The following is a 21,916-nucleotide window of genomic DNA, read 5'->3' as shown; positions in this document are numbered from 1 at the left end:
CTTTTCAGCCAGTTTTTATACCTTCAGCCTTTAGGCTAAGGAGGGTATATACACTTTGATACGATGAAAATTTGCCTCATCGAAATAATGGTTTTAGACCCCAAGTATGTTTGGACGAAATGTGTTTCAGACAATTTGGAGTCGATCTAGCCATGTCCGTCCTTCTGTGTGTCTGCCCTGCTGGCTGGAGCGCACGATAACTCTTGAACGGATGAACCATTACGGTTCAAATTTCGGTCTTCGTAATATTTTGCCCAAACTTAGTTCAAGTTCGAAGATGAGCTACATCGGTCCACTTCTTCCGGTACCTCCCCCACAAAAGTTCGAAAATGTTCGGAAAAATTGTTCGTACGGTAACTCTTGAAGGGAGTGGCCGAATTGGTCCATATTTTACACATCCCTACCATCCTGTACCAGATATAGATCAGGTTCAAATATGGACTATATTTGTCCACTCCATCCGGTACCTCCCACACAAAATTTCGGATACATGTTCACTTTAAGACCTGCTTTCGAATCACTTGGATTTTTGTTGAAGCATCTTGCATTCGCTGCCTCAATTGCGATGGTAAAAGTTGTTTCAGGGGCAAGTCAATACTTCTTGAGCAAACATCCCTGAAGTTGTAAAAAACCCCTATCGTACCATATGTAGTGGCTGAAGATCCATTCTTTTTAGTATCTCCTCCGCAAAGCTTTTGATCTTTAATCCTAATCAAAATTTTTGTAAGTTCAAACGCCCAAAATTTTTAAAACTCCCTAAATACATGCGTTTTTTTGTGAAAAAATTGTTTCAATGTACACAGGCTGAGGGTATATCTCTGTCGGCAAAGCCGACTGATACTTTTTTACTTGTTAGTCAGTTTAAAAATTATCGATCTATTATCAATCATTTTATCAACTGGTTAATAAAAGTCCGACAGGGTATGTACATAGTTATACATAAGCCATGTTATGTGAACTAGCAACGAGGGCCTCAAACAGCCTTTTGATTGAAGGCATTGCAAATTTATTAATAGTTCGTCTAATGGTTCTGACCAGCAGAGTAATTAACTAAGAACTTGTGTAATTTCCCTATGCAAATCAGCTAGTTACTTTATTAAATTAATTTTCAATTCCAAAACCACAAACTACAAACCAATGAAAATATTCCAAGATATTTTATCAAAGAGCAAAACTATTTGTGGTCGAATGTTGCAAACAGATTTTTTTAATGCGATCAAAAAATGCCATTAAAGAAGGGAAATTGTGTCGGAGTATCTGACTTAAATACATAGCTGACAACTTAATTGGAATGTCAAAATCATAATTGAGAATTGAGGTGCAAAACAATTTCATAAACTAAACCCCATTAAAAATAATTCGTATGTAGGTTGAGAAGTCCAAACAAAGTTGCTATTCATCAAATTAAATGTATGGGTTGAGAAAGCTTCAGTAGATGCAAACGCTATCAATTTTGTATGCATAAATACGGATATTTATATTGTAATTCTATCGATAAACTTGTTGCCTTTTTCATGGCATACCAACAATTTTCACTGAACAGAGTTATTAGTTTTATTTTAAAGGTTTCAGGTTTCAAACACACAAACATGGCACTTTGGTCGCTCCATAAAGCGGGGATACTTTTAACAATCCCCCTTATACACCCACACATAGATTATAATAAGTCTAAAAACAAACTGTAGAATCACAAAGTTCTACCAATATTCTATACATGTTTACACAAAGGATTTTGACATACACACACACGTTGCTAGAATGTATGTATTGGTGTTTTAAATTTTCATAATTTATTTCTTCCTAAAAATTCTTTTTTATTTAAAATCTCACATTAAATTCTTTCTCTCTTCTTGTTAAATGTATCTTTTCAGAACTTTGAAAACTCATAAAGTTCAACTTCTTGGAAATCAAACAGTGAACTGCTCTACTGACAATAGCCTCATTGAACATTGAATACAATTCAAATTGAGTTGCTTCCACTTCGTTTACCCCCAGTCAACCTTTTTTGGCGAGCTTCTCAAAACAACTTTAAACAGAGAAAAAAGGCGAATCAAAAAGTTTCAATAACTAAACCAATGCCAAGTTATCTGCAGCTTCAATTGCTATGGATACAAATTAGGAATTTCCGTGTTTGTCCCTGCCGTACCGGCAGAAAGAGACGGGAGCATCATGAACAAACGCTTTGGCCTTAGATCTGTTGGTAACAAAACAAAGTTTTCAAATAATGGACATCATCGAAGCCGGAAGAAAAATAAGAAAGAAACTTTTCAATGTCGTCGTCGTCACCTGTCGCGTCCCCTTAATATCTGCAGCAGTAGCACCACCACCACTGCTCATTTGCAGTGTGCGCGACGGACAAAGGGAAGCGGCATAATTATACGCATAACTTCCATATTTATACGTCATTTGACATCAGTGATATGTTATCTACAGGAATGGAAATTTTACACGGTTGCTATGGGAATTTTCCAAACCATTACCATGGTGGTTAGCGTTTACACGACCATTAGTCCTACACCTAATGCGACGAATGACATGGAGAATTCTGAACAGTTTGAAAGTTCAGATTTAATTGTATGCCTGCCGCACAACTCAACAGATTGCATTAAATATGTAAATTCAACAACGAATGGCCTTATCGAATTGAATGATAGGTAAGTAAAATGTTTAAATAATATAAGTCAATAATAACCAGTAAGGAAAGGGTCAAAGTCGGGTGGGGCCGACTATATGATACCCTACACCACTGTGAATTGATAAAATATCTATGGGAGCTAAATCCAAATGTGAACAGATTACGATATAATTTGGCACATATATTTCTAGGCCAATCACCGTCACACATACCAAATTTATCAAAATTAGACATACATAGCGTCTTTTTTGGATCAAATACCTTAAATCGGACGAAAATATATATGGGAGCTATATCCAAAACCGAACCGATTTCGATAAAGTTTGGCACACTTATTTCTAGACCAAATTCCGTCACACATTCCATATTTCATTGAGATCGGACATATATAACGTTTTTCGTGCACCAAATACCAAAAATCGGCCAAAAATATATATGGGAGCTATATCCAAATCTGAACCGATTTTCACCAAAAGCAATAGCGTTCTTTATTAGGCAAAAAAAAGATCTTCCCCAATTTTCAGCCAAATCGAACAAATGCGACCTGTACGTTGCGAACGGACGGACATGCATAAATCGACTCAGAAACTGATTCTATGCATATCCATAGAAGGAACTATGCGTCTATCTCTTTCATTGGTATGTTAAATACAAATGCACTAACACATAATACCCTTACCACAGGGTTGTGTAGGGTATAAAAAGTCGGCTTTGTCTAAAACTACAAAAAAATGCGGTCACGAAGTATGGACTTGCCCACGAAGAACATTATAACATTGTAAACAGGATCACACGGACTGCCTTAGGTAAACATTTCAAAACGATCCTCGGACTGCCCTTAAACTGCTCTAAGAAAGTATCAGTCAGCTGTGCTGACAGAGATATACCCTCAGCCTCTGACCACGAGTTCGGTTAAAAATAGTTGAAATCTACATATAGGTACCGTACTCATAGATATATAGTGCAAAAGATTTTAGTAAGCAATCTTCTGATTTATAAAGAATACAAAATATTAATTTACTTTAAACCAAATTTGGAAGAAATTTTGGAAAAAGGTTTGAGAGTTATCTTGCACTCTACACGGAGGAAAAGAGGCCTCTCTATGCCAAAAGAAAAGAGGAATAGTATGGAAGCTACATGATCATTTAGAGGACCTTGACTTCGCGGGCAATATCTGCCTAATATCACACAAATTCAGCGACATGCAAACAAAAATAAATGACTTGGTGGATATAGCAGAGTCAATGGACCTAGAAATAAATATAAAAAAAAACAAATGCGATGTGCATAAACAACACTTCATCGAACAAAATAAAAATAAAAGGCCAGGAAATAACATATGTGCAATCTTTCTGTTACCTTGGATCGATCATATCAAATGATGGCGATATTGGAAAGGATATATTAAACAGACTTAGCAAAGCCCGTTCAGCATTTGGAAGGCTATATAGTACCTGGCGGTCAACCCAACTATCACTGACAACTAAATTAAGAATATTTAATGCATTGTATGGCAGTAAAACCTGGATGACGACGAAACAAAAGGCTCAATTATTACAATCCTTCATCAACAAATGCCTACGAATAATATGCCGTATATTTTGGCCCAACACAATCAGAAATACAGAGCTATGGTCCTTGACAAATGAAGAGCCTACATTGCGGCAATTATTAAGAAAGAAATGGAGTTGGATAGGCCACACTCTGCGGAAGCCTCAACACAGCATCCCAATGACAGCCCTAGAATGGAACCCACGGGGCAGCCGACGTCCAGGCCGTCCAAGCAATACATGGCGAAGAACAACGATGAAGGAACTTGAAAAACAAAATAAATCATTCCATTACTTAAAATCATTGTGCAACAATAAATCTCTGTATAAAACTCTTGTAGAAGCCCTATGTTCCCTAGTGAAAAAAAAATTTTTGTTTAGTTCAACGGAAGGCATTGTGACTCACAAGAGAGCCCATGTGCTCTAAGTGAGCGTAAATTGGTTATCGCTCACAGCCTGTGTAGATGCTAACACGTTGTTAGCATCAACAAATTTACGCTCATTGAGAGAGCACAAGGGATACCCAAAAATGTTCTCTGCCTTACTCTCGTTTAGATATAACATAATTACAAACCCAAAAGCCACAGAAAAAAAAACAAACACATGCACCAGTTGGTGCTTACTGAGAGCGAGGGAGCGTAAACTACAATGTAAAATGGTGGTGCTCAAAATATTTTGTGCATTAGTCTCTCTGAGCGAGTCTTTCCTTTGTTAAACGACGACAGATGAGAACAAAGAGAACATATGTTGTTGTTCCAGTCACGTTAACGTATGTGGGTGATCTTGGCTGAATGTAAAACACATTCAAATATTTCCTCACTTGCTCTCAGTAAGCGTTCACTGGCTATCATTAACATATACACACATTTATAAACGGTGGTGGTTTATTGAAAGGCATAGAAATACAAAACACAAAAGCAACACAACATACACATAGGTACATAAAATCTCCAAAAAAATCACACTTTTAAAAGGGGAAAAATAATTTAAAAACAATTAAGTTACAGTGTTTTATTTATAAATGCACTGAAAACTAGAAAATAATTTTTCGCTTAGCTTCAATATGTATATTCTTCTTCATGATGGAATCTCCCAAATAAAACGCTTGCCGTTTAATTTTGTCACCATTTTTAATTTAAACGCAAGCGTTTTATTGAGAGATTCCATCATGAAGAAGAATATACATATTGAAGCTAAGCGAAAAATTATTTTCTAGTTTTCAGTGAATTTATAAATAAAACACTTTAACTTCATTTTCTACATTATTTTTTATTTGTAACTTAACCAAATTACAGTCAATTTAAGCCGAAAATGTAGATACACACTTTAAAATGCCCGAAAACCTGGACCTAGGTCCACAATTTTTAGTTGGGAAGTTTCTGTAGCATTGGGACCCCCAAATGCCAAGTTACAGCCAATTCGGCCTAAAAATTAAGGCAGAATCCTTAAAACACTTGAAATCGGGTCGTACCGCTATATGGGGGCTATACCAAAACCTGGACCTATGTCCACAATTTTTGGTGGAGATGTTTCTGTACCATTTGGAACTTCAAATGCCAAGTTACAGCCAATTCGCCCAAAAAAGAAGATAAAATCTTTAAAACACCTCAATATGGGGGCTATATGAAAAAATAGGCCCACATTGGTTTTGGTTTCATATTCATATATTGTCATCCAAATCTGAAATGTGTGCAAAGTTTCAGTTCGGTTGGTCAACTGCAACTGCGTTAAAATGAGTTACTAGATTTGAACTAAATCGGGTGCTACCGCTATATGGGGGCTATAGGAAAAAATGGACCCACATTGGTGTTGGTTTCTTATGCATGTATTGTCATCCAAATCTGAAACGTGTTCATAGTTTCAGTTCGATTGGTCCACTGTAACTGTGTTAAAAATGAGTTACTAGATTTGAACTAAATCGGGTAGTACCGCTATATGGGGGCTATATGAAAAAATGGACCCATATTGGTTTTGGCTTCATATTCATGTATTGTCATCCTAATTGTCATCCTAATAATAAAATATTTCCATTCACCTTTTTGATTAAATTATAAAATGTATTGTATATTTAATTTACTAAAAAGCGCAATTTCTTTAAGAAAAGACAAAAAACTGATTTATTTACACACTTTACCGTCTTTACTCAACGATGTCCCTTAGAAAACTGATGAAAAAAGTCCAACATAATTAATACAATTTTTTTTCCTCTTCGCTTGCTACGTTGGTTAACAACAACAAAACACACGTGTTTTACGCATACACATCACAAAACGTCTGCGTCTCCTATTACACCATGTACACAGCTCTTTATTATAAACCAGCATTCCGCAGCTGCGAGAGCCCTGTTGTTACTCTCTGACAAAAATCATCTCCACCCATAAAAAATAAGTTCTAACATAAAAAATATGTTGGTACCCAAACATATAAAATTAAGATATGTTACAAAATTTTGCAAACATATATTTGTTTGCAATCAGTCCCAAACAAATATTTGGTTGGATCCAAACATATTTCTAACATATATTTTTCTGCATGTAACGACATATAAAACAGTTTAATTGTTTCGAAGACAGCTAAGGCAAGAGTCTGATGGTTTAAACAAATACATAATGTAAATTTCAGTGGCAGTTTGTAGCAGTTTTACAACATTTAGCTACAGATGAGATGAACTTTTCTCAAAAAAACAAATTTTTATTTAGTCACATTTTTTTATTTTGTTATGATATTTAATACTTTAATGCTCATCATATCTCCCTCCACCACTAATGGATTTTATACAAAACATCATTATTCTAGTATCTACCGTTGTGTAAGGGCTTGATGGTCTGTCAGTCGTCATTCATCGTTTTCATTGATTGCATGTTTGGTCGGCCACTGACTTGTTGACTGATTCTAACATTACCAAGAATACTACGAAGAATAACATAAAATTCTAACAACAAATGTTTTTGTATTTTATCTTTCGAATAATCAATTATCATCTGTATATAGACATCAAATATGTATGTTTGTCCAGCCAAGTTGCTGGCAAGGTAAATGTCTTTATATCGATGTAATAAAGGCACAAATTGCAGTCGTTTAAATCCTTAAATCACATCAATTGAATTTTACTACATTAATGAATTCGTTTTCTTTTTCAGTTTATATCCCGCCCTAAAGGGCTTCCATCACAATTACGATTATCGTCTAATTGCCCGCATTAATCCATTTTGGCTTAAATTCGATCCACCCTCTGAAACCTATTATCGGACAATGGCAATTCTTTACATGGTTATCTTTTTTGTGGGAACATTTGGTAATGGTTTGGTCATTTTCATGTTTTTCAAGTAAGTATTGTCCGGTATGGCCTGTTAACATCTTTTTTTCGATTTGATAATTGATTGATGTGATAACTTTCCTTTGTGTGTGTGTGTATTTTCCCGTTACAGATGTAAATCTCTAAGGACATCACCATACATGCTTGTCCTGAATTTGGCCATTAGTGATTTTATAATTGTTTTTAAATGTCCGCTGGCAGCTCTGAATAATTACATGAATGGTCCGGTACTTGGTGATTGGGGTAAGTTTTCATTTTTTTTTTTTTTTTAATAAGAAAATTAGGTATTTTATAATCAATTTGCAATGTAGGATGGTGGGTAGGAAGGAACTTGTATGGTCCATGTTTACTTTGCTTTGTAGTTAGGAGGTCTCATATGTTTGCTATTGACAAAAGCTGTAATTGGGGTATTTCATTACCTTGAAAAAGGTAGGTGGACTACAAATCTCTTCAGAAAAGATAAATAAGAATTTTAAAAAATATAATATGTATGTCCTTGTATGCTAAAGACGACAAGTAAACAAATACCAAGCTTGGGCTATTTCGGAGGGATGTTGAGGCCACAAGCTTCAAACAATTAGAAAATATCAGTGGGCTTTGCCGACAGAGATATACCCTCAGCCTGTGTGAATTGCAGGTGCGCACCGGTATTTCCAATTTTCGAACTTAAACTAAGTTTGGACAAAATATTACGCAAGCCAAATTTTGGAACGAATCGGTGTTTTTACAGCTTCCGACTATTTTCTCAGCAAACTTGTACCGCCCCTGAAAAACTTATTACTGTCGTAATAGGGGCGGCGAACTCAAGTTCCTACTACGAATATCAGAGCGATTCGAGAACAGACCTTAAACTGCATTTTTCAAAGATTTTGTGTGGGAGGTAGCCGAGGGTGTCGACCGATGGAGTCAACATTGAAACCTCGCCTATTCCTAGAAGAAATTACTTCATGTGCAAAGTACGAACCAAATCGGTTACTCCCTTCCAGATTGGTCGTGCCCACAATTTTTCCGAAAATTTCCGAACTTTTGTTGGGGATGTAACTGAAGGAGTGGACCCACGATGAGAAGCAGTTTTTCAGTTGCCCAACATCAACATGGTTTCCGGAAAATTCATAGTACTACAACAACATTACACGCCATATCTGTACAGGACCAAGGCCCTCGATACCGTCGACCATGCCAAGCTGTTCGAGGTTACAGAGAAGACCACTCTCCAACCGTGTTTGAAACGTTGAATAATCAACTATATGTGCGGATGCCAGTCGTTTGTGGAATTCACAAACAAGAAGTCCAAAACCCGTAGAGTGAAATAGAGAGTTCTACACTACAATGCGGTGTGATATATCCAGAACACTATAACCACTACCTTTCGAAAATTACACACCCTCCATACCGCATGGGGAGTAAGGGCTGCATAAGACTTACAATCCAAATAAGCAGAAGATAAAGTGTTCCCACAATCCTTAATAAGACAAGTCAAGTCGGCTCGTAGATCAATATCTTGGTCTCATTGCAGAAGCAATGGCCTCCGTGTGGTACTCCCTGGGGACCACTTCATAGTTATGTAGTGGAAGCTAATACGAGCGGCGTTTTGCCAGGCTGGTGGCAAAGCTGGCAACCCCAGCACCAGTCTAGAATGCCTTAGACCAATCATCTACCCATCCGAATACACATTGATTACTGAAACCGTTACAAATGAAAATCAAACACCAACCCTCTCGATGACGACCATTGGAATGAAACAAAGGATACGAATAGGCTCATGGAATGTACGTACTATGTTGGAACCATCGAAGCTTGCTCAGGTAGAAAAAGAATTCATCAACTACAAAATGCTGATACTTGGTTTAAGCGAAGTGAGATGGCCGGATAGTGGGGAAATCAACACTATCGGTGGATCAAAAGTTGTGTACTCGGGAAAACCTCCCGACCAACCCCGAGCTAGCGGAGTTGGAGTCCTCCTTTCTTTAGAAGCCCAAAAAGCTCTAATTGAGTGGAAACCACACACATATAGAATAATTGTGGTCCGACTTAAAACAAAAGCAAGGCCCATATCATGCATTCAATGTTATGCACCCACCGAACTCGCCGACATGGAATGCAAATCACGTTTTTATAGCGAACTCTCGAATGTGCTTAACAACATTAATCATGGCGACATCAAAATTCTAACGGGTGATTTCAATGCACAGGTTGGGAGTGACAACCGCAACCGTGAAAATGTTATGGGCTAACATGGACTTCGTCACCTGTCTGAAAATGGAGAGCTGCTACTAGAAGTATGTGACAACTTCAACCTTGTATTAGGCGGAACACTTTTCCCGCACAAACAAATTCACAAAGTATCATGGGTTTCCCCTGATAGGCTAACTGAGAATCAGATAGTTCATATTGCCATCAGCAAGATGTGGAGAAGATCCCCGCTTGATGTGAGAAACAAGAGAGGAGCGAGCGACCATCACCTGATTGTAGCTGATATACGAAGATGATTGGACATTGGATTAGAAGATCATTGGACATCACAAAACTCAAAAACCATGACACCTGATACAACTTCACGAACAGACTGAAGGAAAAAGTCAACAACCTCTCAGAGAATGAAGTAATTGAAGAATATTGCAAAAAGATAATATCTGCGTTCACTGAAACAGCAATAAATGAAATTGGCTACACCAAAAAAGATAATAAACCATGGATTTCAGACACAACATGGGAACACATTGAAAGGAGGAAGCAGTTGAAAGCCGAAATCAACAAGGCCAATTCTCCCAACCAAAAAGGAGAAAAGTTAAGGCAATACAGCTTGAAGATAAGAAAGTAAAAAGAAGTGCCAGGAAAGATAAGAGAAACTGGATACAAAGTCTTGCAGAAGAAGCAGAAAAAGATAGCGAGACAGGAAGATTGAAACATATACAAAATAACAAATCAAATTACAGGAAACAACAAATGCAGCGCAAAACCCCTCAAAAATGAAGATGGAATCCTTACATGCGATAAGGACATGCAGTTGAAAATCTGGGAAAAGTACTAAAAAGACTATTGACAACGGGCAACAATGAAAATATAAATATATGTGAATGTGATCAAATGCAGCACGCAAACAACATCACAGAAGATATTAATGTTTTAACTCCAACACCGGACGAAATATCGGAAGCAGTCCAGCAACTTAAAAGTGGCAAAGCGGCAGGGCTTGACGGCATACCTCCTGTAATCTTAAAAAATGATATTCAGCTAACGACAAGATTAATAAATCCACTTATTAATCAATTTTTGACAAACGACCACTTTCCGAAACAACTAAAAGAGGGATTAGTCATAAAGTTACCCAAAAAAGGCGATCTTCAAAACGTTAGCTGGAGAGGAATAAAGTTGCTAATGCCCGTAATTTCAACACGTAGCTATCTATGAGTTCACAGATATCTCCCGTGTAAGCAACATTTTATAATTTCAACGCATAGGTAACGTTAACGAGCCAAAAACGGCCGTGTTACTTACACCAAGGATTTTACCTGCTTAATCTTTGCCAATGTGTTAAAAGTTGTAAATCACTTCTAAGTGGCAATGATTTTGAGAAATCATGAATGAAAATCACCAATATTACCACATGATTTCAAAATTTACACGCCTCGGTAAATGGCATGTAGAAATTACCAAACGCGTAGGTAAAAATAACTAATAGGTAGCTAGCTACCTACCCGATTACCCAGACGTTGAAATTACGGGCATAAATATGTTAAATAAATTTTGTTTTTTCAAAATAGTCTGGCTTAATCCCATTGTTGTTGTTTTAATATTTTAAAACAACTATTTTATTAGTGGAAAAGATTTGGCATTGTTCGCCAAGGGGTAAGGCAGGGAATACTATAGTTTCGATCCACGCCACTGGATCTCATCAGTTCCCTTGTTTCTTGTTTGTGGATATTCTCCACCGAAGTTATTTTTCAATAACTTCTTCAACAAGAAACTTTTTATACCCAAACATCAATCGTCAGCTCGAAGTATAAAGGTAAGCAAAGAAAAAAGTTCAATGAGAAGTTTTTCCTTGGCAACCTCATACAACTCCGACGAAAGTGTCTGCGAAAACAATTCAAACCTCTTCCACGCTAAAAATTGCAAACGCTATCCCAATAAAAAAACGCCACAATGCTTCAAATATGTTAAATAAAATTATTTCACTTATTCTTCATAAGCGCATATCAACCATTATTGAACCCCAACTAAGACGAGAGCAAGCAGGTTTCAGACCAAACAAGTCATGTGTAGACCACATTAACAGCATCCGAGTGATCGTGGAACAGTCTGCTGAATGGCGTTCTCCACTGTATTTAATATTTGTGGACTTTAAACGAGCGTTCGACACAATCCACCACAACGTTATTTGGAATGCATTGGAATGAAAAGGTTTACCCCGTAAAATAATTAACCTGGTCAAAGAGCTATATAAAGATGCACATTGCCGTATATCTCACGAAGGCCTTGTAAGTGAAGAAATAAAGGTTAATGTTGGAGTAAGACAAGTTTGCGTCCTATTGCCGCTTCTATTTAGCATTGTTCTTGATGTTATTATAAGAAGAGTTATGGCAGAACAATGTGGAGTAACAATAGGCCTACATGGAAATTTAAATGATCTTGACTACGCAGATGACATTTGCCTCCTGTCTCCGACATGTCTTCAAAACTTAAAAATCTTACGGACAGAGCTGTTAGCAAAAACCAAATCAATGAGAATACATAGCGGAAACACCAATCACTTCCAAGTAATGAATCAGCCAATTAAAGATGTATCCTCATTCAATTATCTCGGCAGCATTATAACTAGAAATGGCGGTAGCGAAAAAGACATACAATGTAGACTCAACAAATCTAAAACTGCATTTGGAATGCTTAATAAATTATGGAGAGATAGGACTATATTCTCGGGAACCAAACTAGAAGTATTTAACAGCAATGTAAAATCTGTTATGTTATATGGCTGTGAAACCTGAATGATTCCAAAAAACCTAATGCACTCCATGCAAGCATTTACGAATAGGTCCTGCGTCGCATATATGGTATTTACTGGCCCAACACCATAACCAACAATGCTCTGTGGAATATGTCGAATCAACAAGTGAAAAAGTATCAGTCAGCTTTGCTGACAGAGATATACCCTCAGCCTGTGTATATTGAGAAAAATTGTTCCGTATGTGTTTAGGGGGTTTTTAAAATTTTGGATGTATGAACCGACAAAAATGTTGATTAGGATTAAAGATCAAAAGTGTTGCGGAGGAGATACTTAAAGGAATGGATCGACATTGACCATTATGGAAGTGGATCTCCAGCCGCTACATATGGTGCCATAGGGGGTTTTTACACCCTTCGGGCTGTTTGCTCAAGAAGTATGGACTTTCCCCTGAAAAAAATTTTACCATCGTAATTGAAGCAGCGAATGCAAGTAGCTTCAACAATAATCAAAGTGATTCGATTGGAGGTCTTAAAGTGAACTTATCCGAAATTTTGTGGTGGAGGTACCGGATGGAGTGGACAAATATAGTCCATATTTGAACCAGATATATATCTGGTTGATATATTAGGATGTGTAAAGTATGGACCAATTCGGCCACTCCCTTCAAGAGTTACCGTACGAACAATTTTACCGAACATTTTTGAACTTTTGTGGGGGAGGTACCTGAAGGAGTGGACCGATATGGCTTATCTGCGAACTAAAACTATGTTTGGACAAAATATTACTAAGAACAAATTTTGGACCGAATCGGCAGATCCGTTCGAGAGTTATCTTGCGCTCCAACCACCTCACACGGTGTCACAGGTCCTAAACTGAACTTATCCCCAATTTTGTGTGGGAGGTACCCGAAGGAGTAGACCGATTGAGTCAATATTGGAAATTCATCTAGGTGCGGTAGACATTTCACGATTTGCAAAGTATGGACCAAATCGGTTATTCCCTTCAAGAGTTATCGTACGTACAAATATTCCGAACATTTTCGAACTATTGTGGGGGAGGTACCGGAAGGAGTGGACCGATGTAACCCATCTTCGAACTTAAACTAAGTTTGGACAAAATATTACGAAATCCAAATTTTGGATCGAATCGATTTTCGTTCGAGAGTTATCGTGCGCTCCAGCCAGCCAGACAGACAGACAGACGGACGGACATTGCTCAATCGACTCCAAATTGTCTAAAACACATTTCGTCCAAACATACTTAGGGTCTAAAACCATTATATATATTACCAATATTTTTGAAAATTTAACATAGCTGAAGCCAAGGTTTATCCTTTTAGAACACGCGACTTGTGATTGTATATTATAGAAATTAAATGTTTTTGGCTAAAATGAGATGTTTTTGGACGTGGCAAAAAATATTGACATCAAAAGTTAATTTGCGTGGAAGCTGTGGCTATATTTATGTTAAAAAATAGGTAGAAATGGGTTGAAGCCAACGTGTCTTTTTTTTTTGTTTTCTATTGATTTGTGAATAAACCAAACTTTTCCCGATTTCCCTGTCAAAGTGAAAGTAGAAGCAAACTAAATAAGGATCATCTCACTAATGTATTACTCTTCAAAATTTGATCTGCTTCTACCATTAAATGATGCTGACATTTTGAAGCCAGATTTACAGTGTTTTTTGACATTTTCTTCTAATATCTTTCCGCAAACAGGTTTTTCAAAAAATTGTATATAGAATTGTAGAACTCGCGATTCTGAGTTATTTCATATACGTGTCGTGAAAGTAGTCTACACAGCTTCATAGAAATCTGCATCCAAAAACGGAAATTTTGTGCGAACATTTTTCTAAAAATCATATTTTTCGGGTCTAATTTTTACAATTGTCATTCGAATTCCTAGTACTTGATTGTATATATATACAAATTAAAAGATATGGTCTTACTGTACACGAAAATCACATGCGGACAAAATGATTTTGATAATTACGCGATTTACAAGTATTTTAAAATGCATTGAGCTAATACGAATCGGGGTGCTCTCATTGATATGAGAGAAGTCTCCCTTGTCCCTTATGGGATGTTTGTGGAACAATTATATAATGTCAAGGGAAACACAAGTGGTTTTAGCCCAATTCAGATCCGAACGATATGACCGCCCCAAATTGTATCGGGCTCGAATTGATGCAACACATGCCTGTCATATGGTCTGTGGCCACATGGCACGTTGCATTTGTTTAGTTGCCCTGCTAACCCCATTCACCTGTCTCCTGATTCTTTATGGAAGCAACCAGACCAAGTTGCAGAATTTTTGAGTCTGAATACGGAGGAACCAGAACCTGAGAATTGAAATAATACATAATCGAACATATTTGCGTTTCTACAACTACAACAAAATACCGTAAATCAGAAGTCACCTTTCTATTGGGGCTGTATGAAACGTGGACCGATATAACCCATTTTTATACCCTCAGCCTTTAGGCTAGAAAGGGTATATACACTTTCATATGGGCAAAATGTGCCTCATCGAAATAATGGTTTTAGACACCAAGTATGTTTGGACGAAATGTGTTTCAGAAAATTTGGAGTCGGTCTACTCCTTCAGGTACCTCCCCCACAAAAGTTCGAAAATATTCGGAAAATTTGTGCACACGATAACTGTTGAAGGGAGTAACCGATTTGGTCCATACTTTGCACATCGTGAAATGTGTACCAGACTTAGATAAGGTTTCAATATGGACTCAACCGGTCCACTCCTTCGGGTACCTCCCACACAAAATTTCGGAAAAGTTCAGTTTAGGGCCTGCTCCCGAATCGCTTTGATTTTTGTTGTAGCAACTTATATTCACTGCCCCCATACGACGGTACAAGTTTCATCAGGGGCAAGTCCATACTTCCCGAGGAAATAGCCTGAAAGGCGCAAAAAACCTCTATGACACCGTGTGCCGTTTCGGTCCAAAATGTGGCTTTCGTAATATTTTGTGCAAACTTAATTTAAGTTCGAAGATAAGCCATATCGGTCCACTCCTTCAGGTACCTCCCCCACAAAAGTTCAAAATGTTCGGGAAAATTGTGCGTACGATAACTCTTGATTGGAGTGACAGATTTGGTCCATATTTTACACATCCTAATATATCTAGCAGGTATAGGTCAGGTTCGAATATGGACTATATTTGTCCACTCCGTCGGCTACCTCCCACACACATTTTTGAATAAATTCACTTTAAGACCTGCTCTCGTATCACTTTGATTTTAGTTGAAGCAACTTGCATTCGCTGCCTCAATTACGACAGTAAAAGTTTTTTCAACGGCAAGTCCATACTTCTTGAGAAAAAAAGCCCGAAAGTTGTAAAAACCTCCTATGGTACCATGTAGTGACTGGAGAGCTCTTTGGATATCGTAATATTTCTTCGAATATTAGATAAAATTCGAAGGTGGAAGGAGTGGATCTTCCGATACCTCCCCCACAAAAGTTCAAAAATATTTGCTAAAATTGTACTCTAAATATTGTCGAAACTCAGTTTAAAAAACGCCCTATCTATCGATATCCCCGCAATTTTTTGCCCTTTAATCCTATCCATATTGTTTTGAAACCCCCCTTAAATACGTAAGTTTTTTGAAAACAAAAAGTATTTCAATCCACACAGGCTGAGGGTTTATCTCTGTTGGCAATGTCGACTGTTACTTTTTTACTTGTCAATAACAAAAATCATACGAGTAATATAATCTTCAACACTAAATTATAAAACTCTATCTTAAATATTCTGAGCTCTATCTTGATTTCAACAGATAGATGGACAGACTTACATCGTTATATCGACTAAGAATTTTATACTGATCGATGCAACACATCGACGAATATTTTGATGTGCTGCAAACGGTGTGGGTCCACTTAGCGACACATTCATGAAAAATACTATAAATAAATTGAAATTAATGAACGCCTAATTGTAATTGATGTATTTTTAATTATTTTCGTTTCAAATATTTCGCAGACAGATTTTTTCTGCCGATGGCGACACCTATCTTTGAATGACTTTAATAATATCTCCGTTTCTTTGTTGACGTTTTCCGGTTTTCTTTACTTAATCTCACTTTTGTTAGTTTTCCAAACTTGTCGAAAATACCAAACGACTTAAATGATGTTTTACATCTCTTTACAGGTTGTCGAATGTATGGATTCATTGGTGGTCTAAGCGGAACAGCATCGATTGGCATGTTGACATTTATTGCCCTGGATCGATACAGCGTTGTGGTAAATCCCCTCAATGCCAATCGGATCAATTATCAAACCCAATACTACGCATTCTCTGTAACCTTTGTGTGGATTTATGCGCTGATATTCTCTTCCATGCCCATGTTCGATATTGGTATGTCGCGTTATGTCCCCGAGGGATATTTCACCACCTGTTCCTTTGATTACTTGGATACATCGATGCGAGCACGAGTATTCATGTTTGTATTTTTCGTATGTGCCTGGCTGATACCACTGTCTGTGATCTGTTATTGCTATTTCCATATTCTCAAAGTCGTTTTTACAGCTCGCGATACATTACCAACTAATAAAAATAAACAAAAAATTGAAATGCGTTTAGCTATTGTGGTGCTGCTGGTAATATTGCTGTGGTTTGTAGCTTGGACGCCATATTCAATTGTGGCGATTTGCGGCATATTCGAACAAGAAGAATATCTGACACCAACCAGAGCTGGGATACCGGCAATATTTTGTAAAACTGCATCATGTCTGAATCCGTTTTTGTACACCATATCACATAAACGTTTTCGCCAAGAGCTGCTGAAATTGTTCTGCAAACGTAAACCTAGCTTGCGGTACTCGCTGACCCGCTCTTCGTATATGACAAAATCATCGAAAAGAAACCATCACTTGGTAACAACAGCAGGTGCCAGTCTTCGTTGCCGTGACATAGGAGGCGGAAGTTTATATCAGCAAAGGCATACTACCTTTAAACGGAATATTAGATCAGCCTCAGCCATGGGTGATGATCTGTTAAGGCAGAATAGAGTAAATAATGGCAAATTCGGCAGGCCAATAGATCGTTGTTCCATGGTGGCCGAAAGAAGCATTTCACATTACAGCGATTCCAGTATAACATTGGCAAATTCCATTGTGACCGGCCACGAGGGCAGTGGAGTATTTGTTGTCGACAAAAATCCCTCCGTAGGAGGAGGTGGAGGTTCCGAAGAAGATGTCATATTTATAGTAAGTGGTGGTCGTTCCTCAGTGCAGGAATCTCTTGCCACACAAGTTTTTGTAATTGGAACCGATACTGGGAATGTAAATTTATCTCAACGAATAGTTAACTCACCGCCACCGAAAGCTTTGGAGACTAGTTTTTAAGGCATAGAAATAAAACGATAAATTGTGAATTTATTAGGAATCAAAAGAGAATCATTTTTTATGAGACAATTTGTTTGCACTGTATGTGTATTAAGGCCAAACCTATAACTCTGCGTGTTGCGCGTGCTTTCGAAAATACAAAAACAAAATACATGTATTTGAAATTTGGACGCACACGCAACACGCAGAGTTATAGGTTTGGTCCTTATTTATAAAAAAATGACAATTTGTCAATATTATGATAAAAAGGAGATTACGGAAAATACGTACAAAATAAAAAAGAAACAAATACAAATCGATTACGAAGAAAACAAAAGGCTTTGATGGACTTGTAGTTTTTTTTTTTTTTTGGAAAAGAATGTTCAAATACATATGAATTTACTAGGAACCAAAGAAGATAAAACATTTATTTGTCTGTATTATACACGTATTTTATAAGTAAATGCTGTACACATACATACATATGTATTGTATTTATGTATCAATTTGTCTATTTTACAACCGAAACCATAAGATTCATATACAAGCAAAACGAAGATTATATAAATTAATCGTAAATCTTAGAATTGTGACAAACAAAAAATTTAAAATCCAAATTCTGTTAAGTAGAAAATTTTAGGAATAAATATTAAATATTGTTGCTACTGTATTGAAAATAAGTTTTATTTTTTAGTACTCTAGTGCGTATAAGTGTTGACAGCATGTATACGTAGTAAAATAACATCTGATTTTACTGAGCAAACCCCCCTTTCTTGTCCATCTACGTAGGGTTGTTAAAATCTAGTTCGTTTGAACGAGTTAGTTCTGTGGACACCAGTCGTTTCTATGAACGAACTGCGAATGAGTTATATTATCTTTTTTTGTGAAATAACTCATACGCAAACGTACTATGGTACTGAACTAGTGCACTAAATTTAACAACTCCCCAGCGAAAAGTTTGCCTCCAAAGAGGCAGTTAAATGATATGTACAAGTGATTTGGAAGTGCATCAAATTATGCATTTTCACTCATGATTTTTACAAGGGAGTGACCCCGGAAAGAGGCACTCCATTGCACCGCATTTTAACTGACCCTTTGGCATTGCATTTTAACTGAACCTTTGGCACTGCATTTTAACTGACACTTTGGCATTGCATTTTAACTGACCCTTTGGGGTAGGATAGGAGGCAGTCCAGAGCACGTGTTTTGAATAACAAAATAAAATGTATTTATTATTTGTGTAAAACAAAAATATTAATAACTTTATTAAATTAATATGCTGTTTATATTAGAGCTTTTTGTTAACCTTCTTTATAAGGATTTGTTTGAAATATAAGCAATGGAATAGACATTTAAAACCCAGTCGCTTTGTTAAATCCGGTTATATATAAACGGGGTATTACACAAATTATGAAAATTCTCTATTGAATTCAATCGCAAACATGTGTGTTTCCACCGCTCTTCATTTAATCCAAGCTTAAGTGCTTTTGCTTCATCTGCTAAATGGGTTTGGTATTGTCTTCCCTTCACCAGTTAAGATTTCGACATGTACTCCAACAGCACTCCATTGGGAAATTTTCTTCTCATGAGTTACCGGAAAAATGTTCACAAATTAAATATTATTTAGTTTGTATTAACAAATGTTTGGAAATGTTAACACGATTATCTCTTTATGGAAATGTATTTCGCTACCTGTAGAGATGTACAAACTGATTTATGTACATGTAGGGATCTCAAACAACTGCTAATAAAATGTAGTGAAGGGAGTGTCTTTTTCACGACTCCGTTGAACTACCTCCGGATGCTGGTAAATTGTGAGGAATTGGAGTGCCTTTTTCACGACTCCGTTTGCACTGCATCCGGATGCTGTTAAATTGTGAGGAATTGGAGTGCCTTTTTCACGACTCCGTTGAACTGCCTCCGGATGTTGTTAAAATGTGACAAATGTATGTGATTCTTTTGATTGCATCCAAATGCGGTTCAAATGTGAGGAATGGAGTGCCTTTTTCACGACTCCGTTTGAACTGCATAAAAACATACCGTGAAAGAACTAGTCAACATTGCACTACTTCCAATTTATTTTGCTGGGTCTACATCTCCAATTTTCAAAATATGTATAGAATGCAAAGTGGCAAAAAAATTTGAATCAACATACTTTATGTTACAAAACATGTGAGCAATAGCAATAGTCGTGACGGAGTGATGTGATAACCTACACCACTACCCCTGTGCATAAGTTTTTCACTCGTAAACATTTCTTTCAGGGATATATAAATGTTTTTTCCACAATCTGGTTTTTATACGAAACTAGCAAAGTGTCCACAACTTCGTATGCGGAAAGGGTATAAATACAAATAAACAATATTTAAAATGGAAATGGCGAGTACATAAAATTTTTTTATACTGATACTTATTTTAATTGATATTTAATTTCATTTAAATTCTGTTCATACCCCATTTGTTAGAATTTGCAAAAAATCGGCCGTATCTCACTGCTGCACATCAACAGCGACCCACATTTTAAGTTTCAAATTTATTGCTTTAGCCGTTCGTTAAATACCCCCACCGATTTTCCAAATTCCAGTAACCACTTTACTCATTGACAATTTGTACCAAATTCTATCCCATTTAGTAATTTTCATAGTACGTATTTCTAAAATAACATTAATTTCTCAACCCTCTACACCAACACCAATTAACCCTGCGTTTACAAATGACAGGACAGTTGAGTTCATGTATTGATTGTCAAAAACCCAAAACTTGCCTGTGTGACGTAGGCGTCCAGACAACTGCAAAAACAGTCGTAATATTATGAATGAAAATTATCGATTCCTTTTCGTTTTCCGTTCACATATTTTGTTTTTGTACATATTCTTTTGTTTTCAGCATATTTGAATTATCATCTCACTTCTTTTTCACAAAAAATGTAAATTATTTGTTAATGCTACTGTCTGTGAAAAACTGATGGACAGCTGGAAGACACTCGACAAATGTATGTATGTGTTAGTAAATCAGAGTTGTATTTGACGACAAACTGTCTGGTGTAAACGCCTAGTTAGTACCATTTACTACTTTTCGTATACGTCTTTCTAAAAACACCTCCATATCTCTACCCTACACACCAACAGTGCAGTCTTTCTTACACATACAACAAAAATTTCCAAAACTATCTCCTTATATCAATCCAACACTCCAACGGTAATCTCAATTTCAAATTTCAAGATTCCAGCTTCCTTCTCTCCAAAAACCCAAATTTTATCAAATTTTAAAGCATTTAGTATTCTTTAAACGCATAAGTAAAAATTTCCAAAATTACCTCAATCAAAAGTAACCCGACCACCAAAATCCAAACTGTACCAATTTTCGTACTTTTTAGTACTTTTCGTACCCATGTGTGCGGATTTCCAACACTACTTCAATCCATCACCCCAACAGTAATCTTAATTCCAAATCTCAAGATCCCTGCTCTATCCTATTTGGATATGGCTTCCAAATTTTACAAAATTTTGTACTATTAAGTACTTTTCGTACTCATAAGTAGGGATTTATAAAACGACGTCAATCCCACACCCCAAAAATAATCTTAATGCCAAATTGTAAGCTTTTAGCTATATCCGACTACCCAAATTCCAATTGTACCATATTAAGTACTGTTTAGTACTTTTGATACCCATAAATACGAATTTCTAAAGTTACCTCAATCCTACACTCCAACAGACATCTTAATTCCAAATTTCGGGATTCTAGCTTTATTCGACAACCAAATCAAAATTGTACCAAATCAAAATTGTACCAAATCTGGTACTATTTATCACTTTGTGTACCCTATCTATTCACCCAAATTCAAACGATATTTGGTACAATTTAGTACTTTTCGTATACATGTGTACACCACCTCTTTGTATCGACTCTACTTCTCAACCTTGATTGTCAAATTTCAAGCTATTAGCTCTATTCGTTTACACAATACCTAATGGTACCAAATTTGGTACATGTTAGTACTTTTCGTACACTTACTTACTTAGCTGGTCCATTACAGAACATTTGTTCCATAGACCGAACTAAGAAAAGATCTCCAATTCTCTCTGTTTAGTGCTTCGCCTTCTGGAATACCGCACCTTGTCATCT

The 21,916-nt window shown here is 36.7% G+C and overlaps 2 protein-coding genes across 6 annotated transcripts in view; one reads left to right on the top strand and one right to left on the bottom strand.

Annotated features, from left to right (window-relative positions):
• Rh7 (G protein-coupled receptor family protein rhodopsin 7) overlaps window positions 1-17,855 on the top strand; it is a 131,327-nt gene extending 113,472 nt beyond the window's left edge. For 4 of the 5 annotated variants that reach the window (XM_073982638.1, XM_073982639.1, XM_073982640.1 and 1 more), the window contains 4 exons: window positions 1,872-2,654; window positions 7,326-7,511; window positions 7,614-7,744; window positions 16,614-17,855. In XM_073982638.1, the coding sequence (XP_073838739.1) occupies window positions 2,170-2,654; window positions 7,326-7,511; window positions 7,614-7,744; window positions 16,614-17,809 (1,998 nt within the window). In that variant the 5' untranslated portion in view covers window positions 1,872-2,169 and the 3' untranslated portion in view covers window positions 17,810-17,855. Of the gene's footprint in view, window positions 1-1,871; window positions 2,655-7,045; window positions 7,218-7,325; window positions 7,512-7,613; window positions 7,745-16,613 lie in introns of those variants that run through there. The other variant, XM_073982642.1, reaches the window with a different exon arrangement.
• Window positions 1-21,916, bottom strand: part of LOC141402023 (uncharacterized) — a 162,036-nt gene that overhangs the window by 97,547 nt on the left and 42,573 nt on the right. The window lies entirely within an intron of this gene.

Source organism: Musca autumnalis, unplaced genomic scaffold (genome assembly GCF_047663935.1).
Source record: "Musca autumnalis isolate F117 unplaced genomic scaffold, ASM4766393v1 scaffold_4, whole genome shotgun sequence".
In the NCBI taxonomy this organism is placed as follows: domain Eukaryota; kingdom Metazoa; phylum Arthropoda; class Insecta; order Diptera; family Muscidae; genus Musca; species Musca autumnalis.
This window is presented reverse-complemented; position numbering and strand designations above follow the sequence as displayed.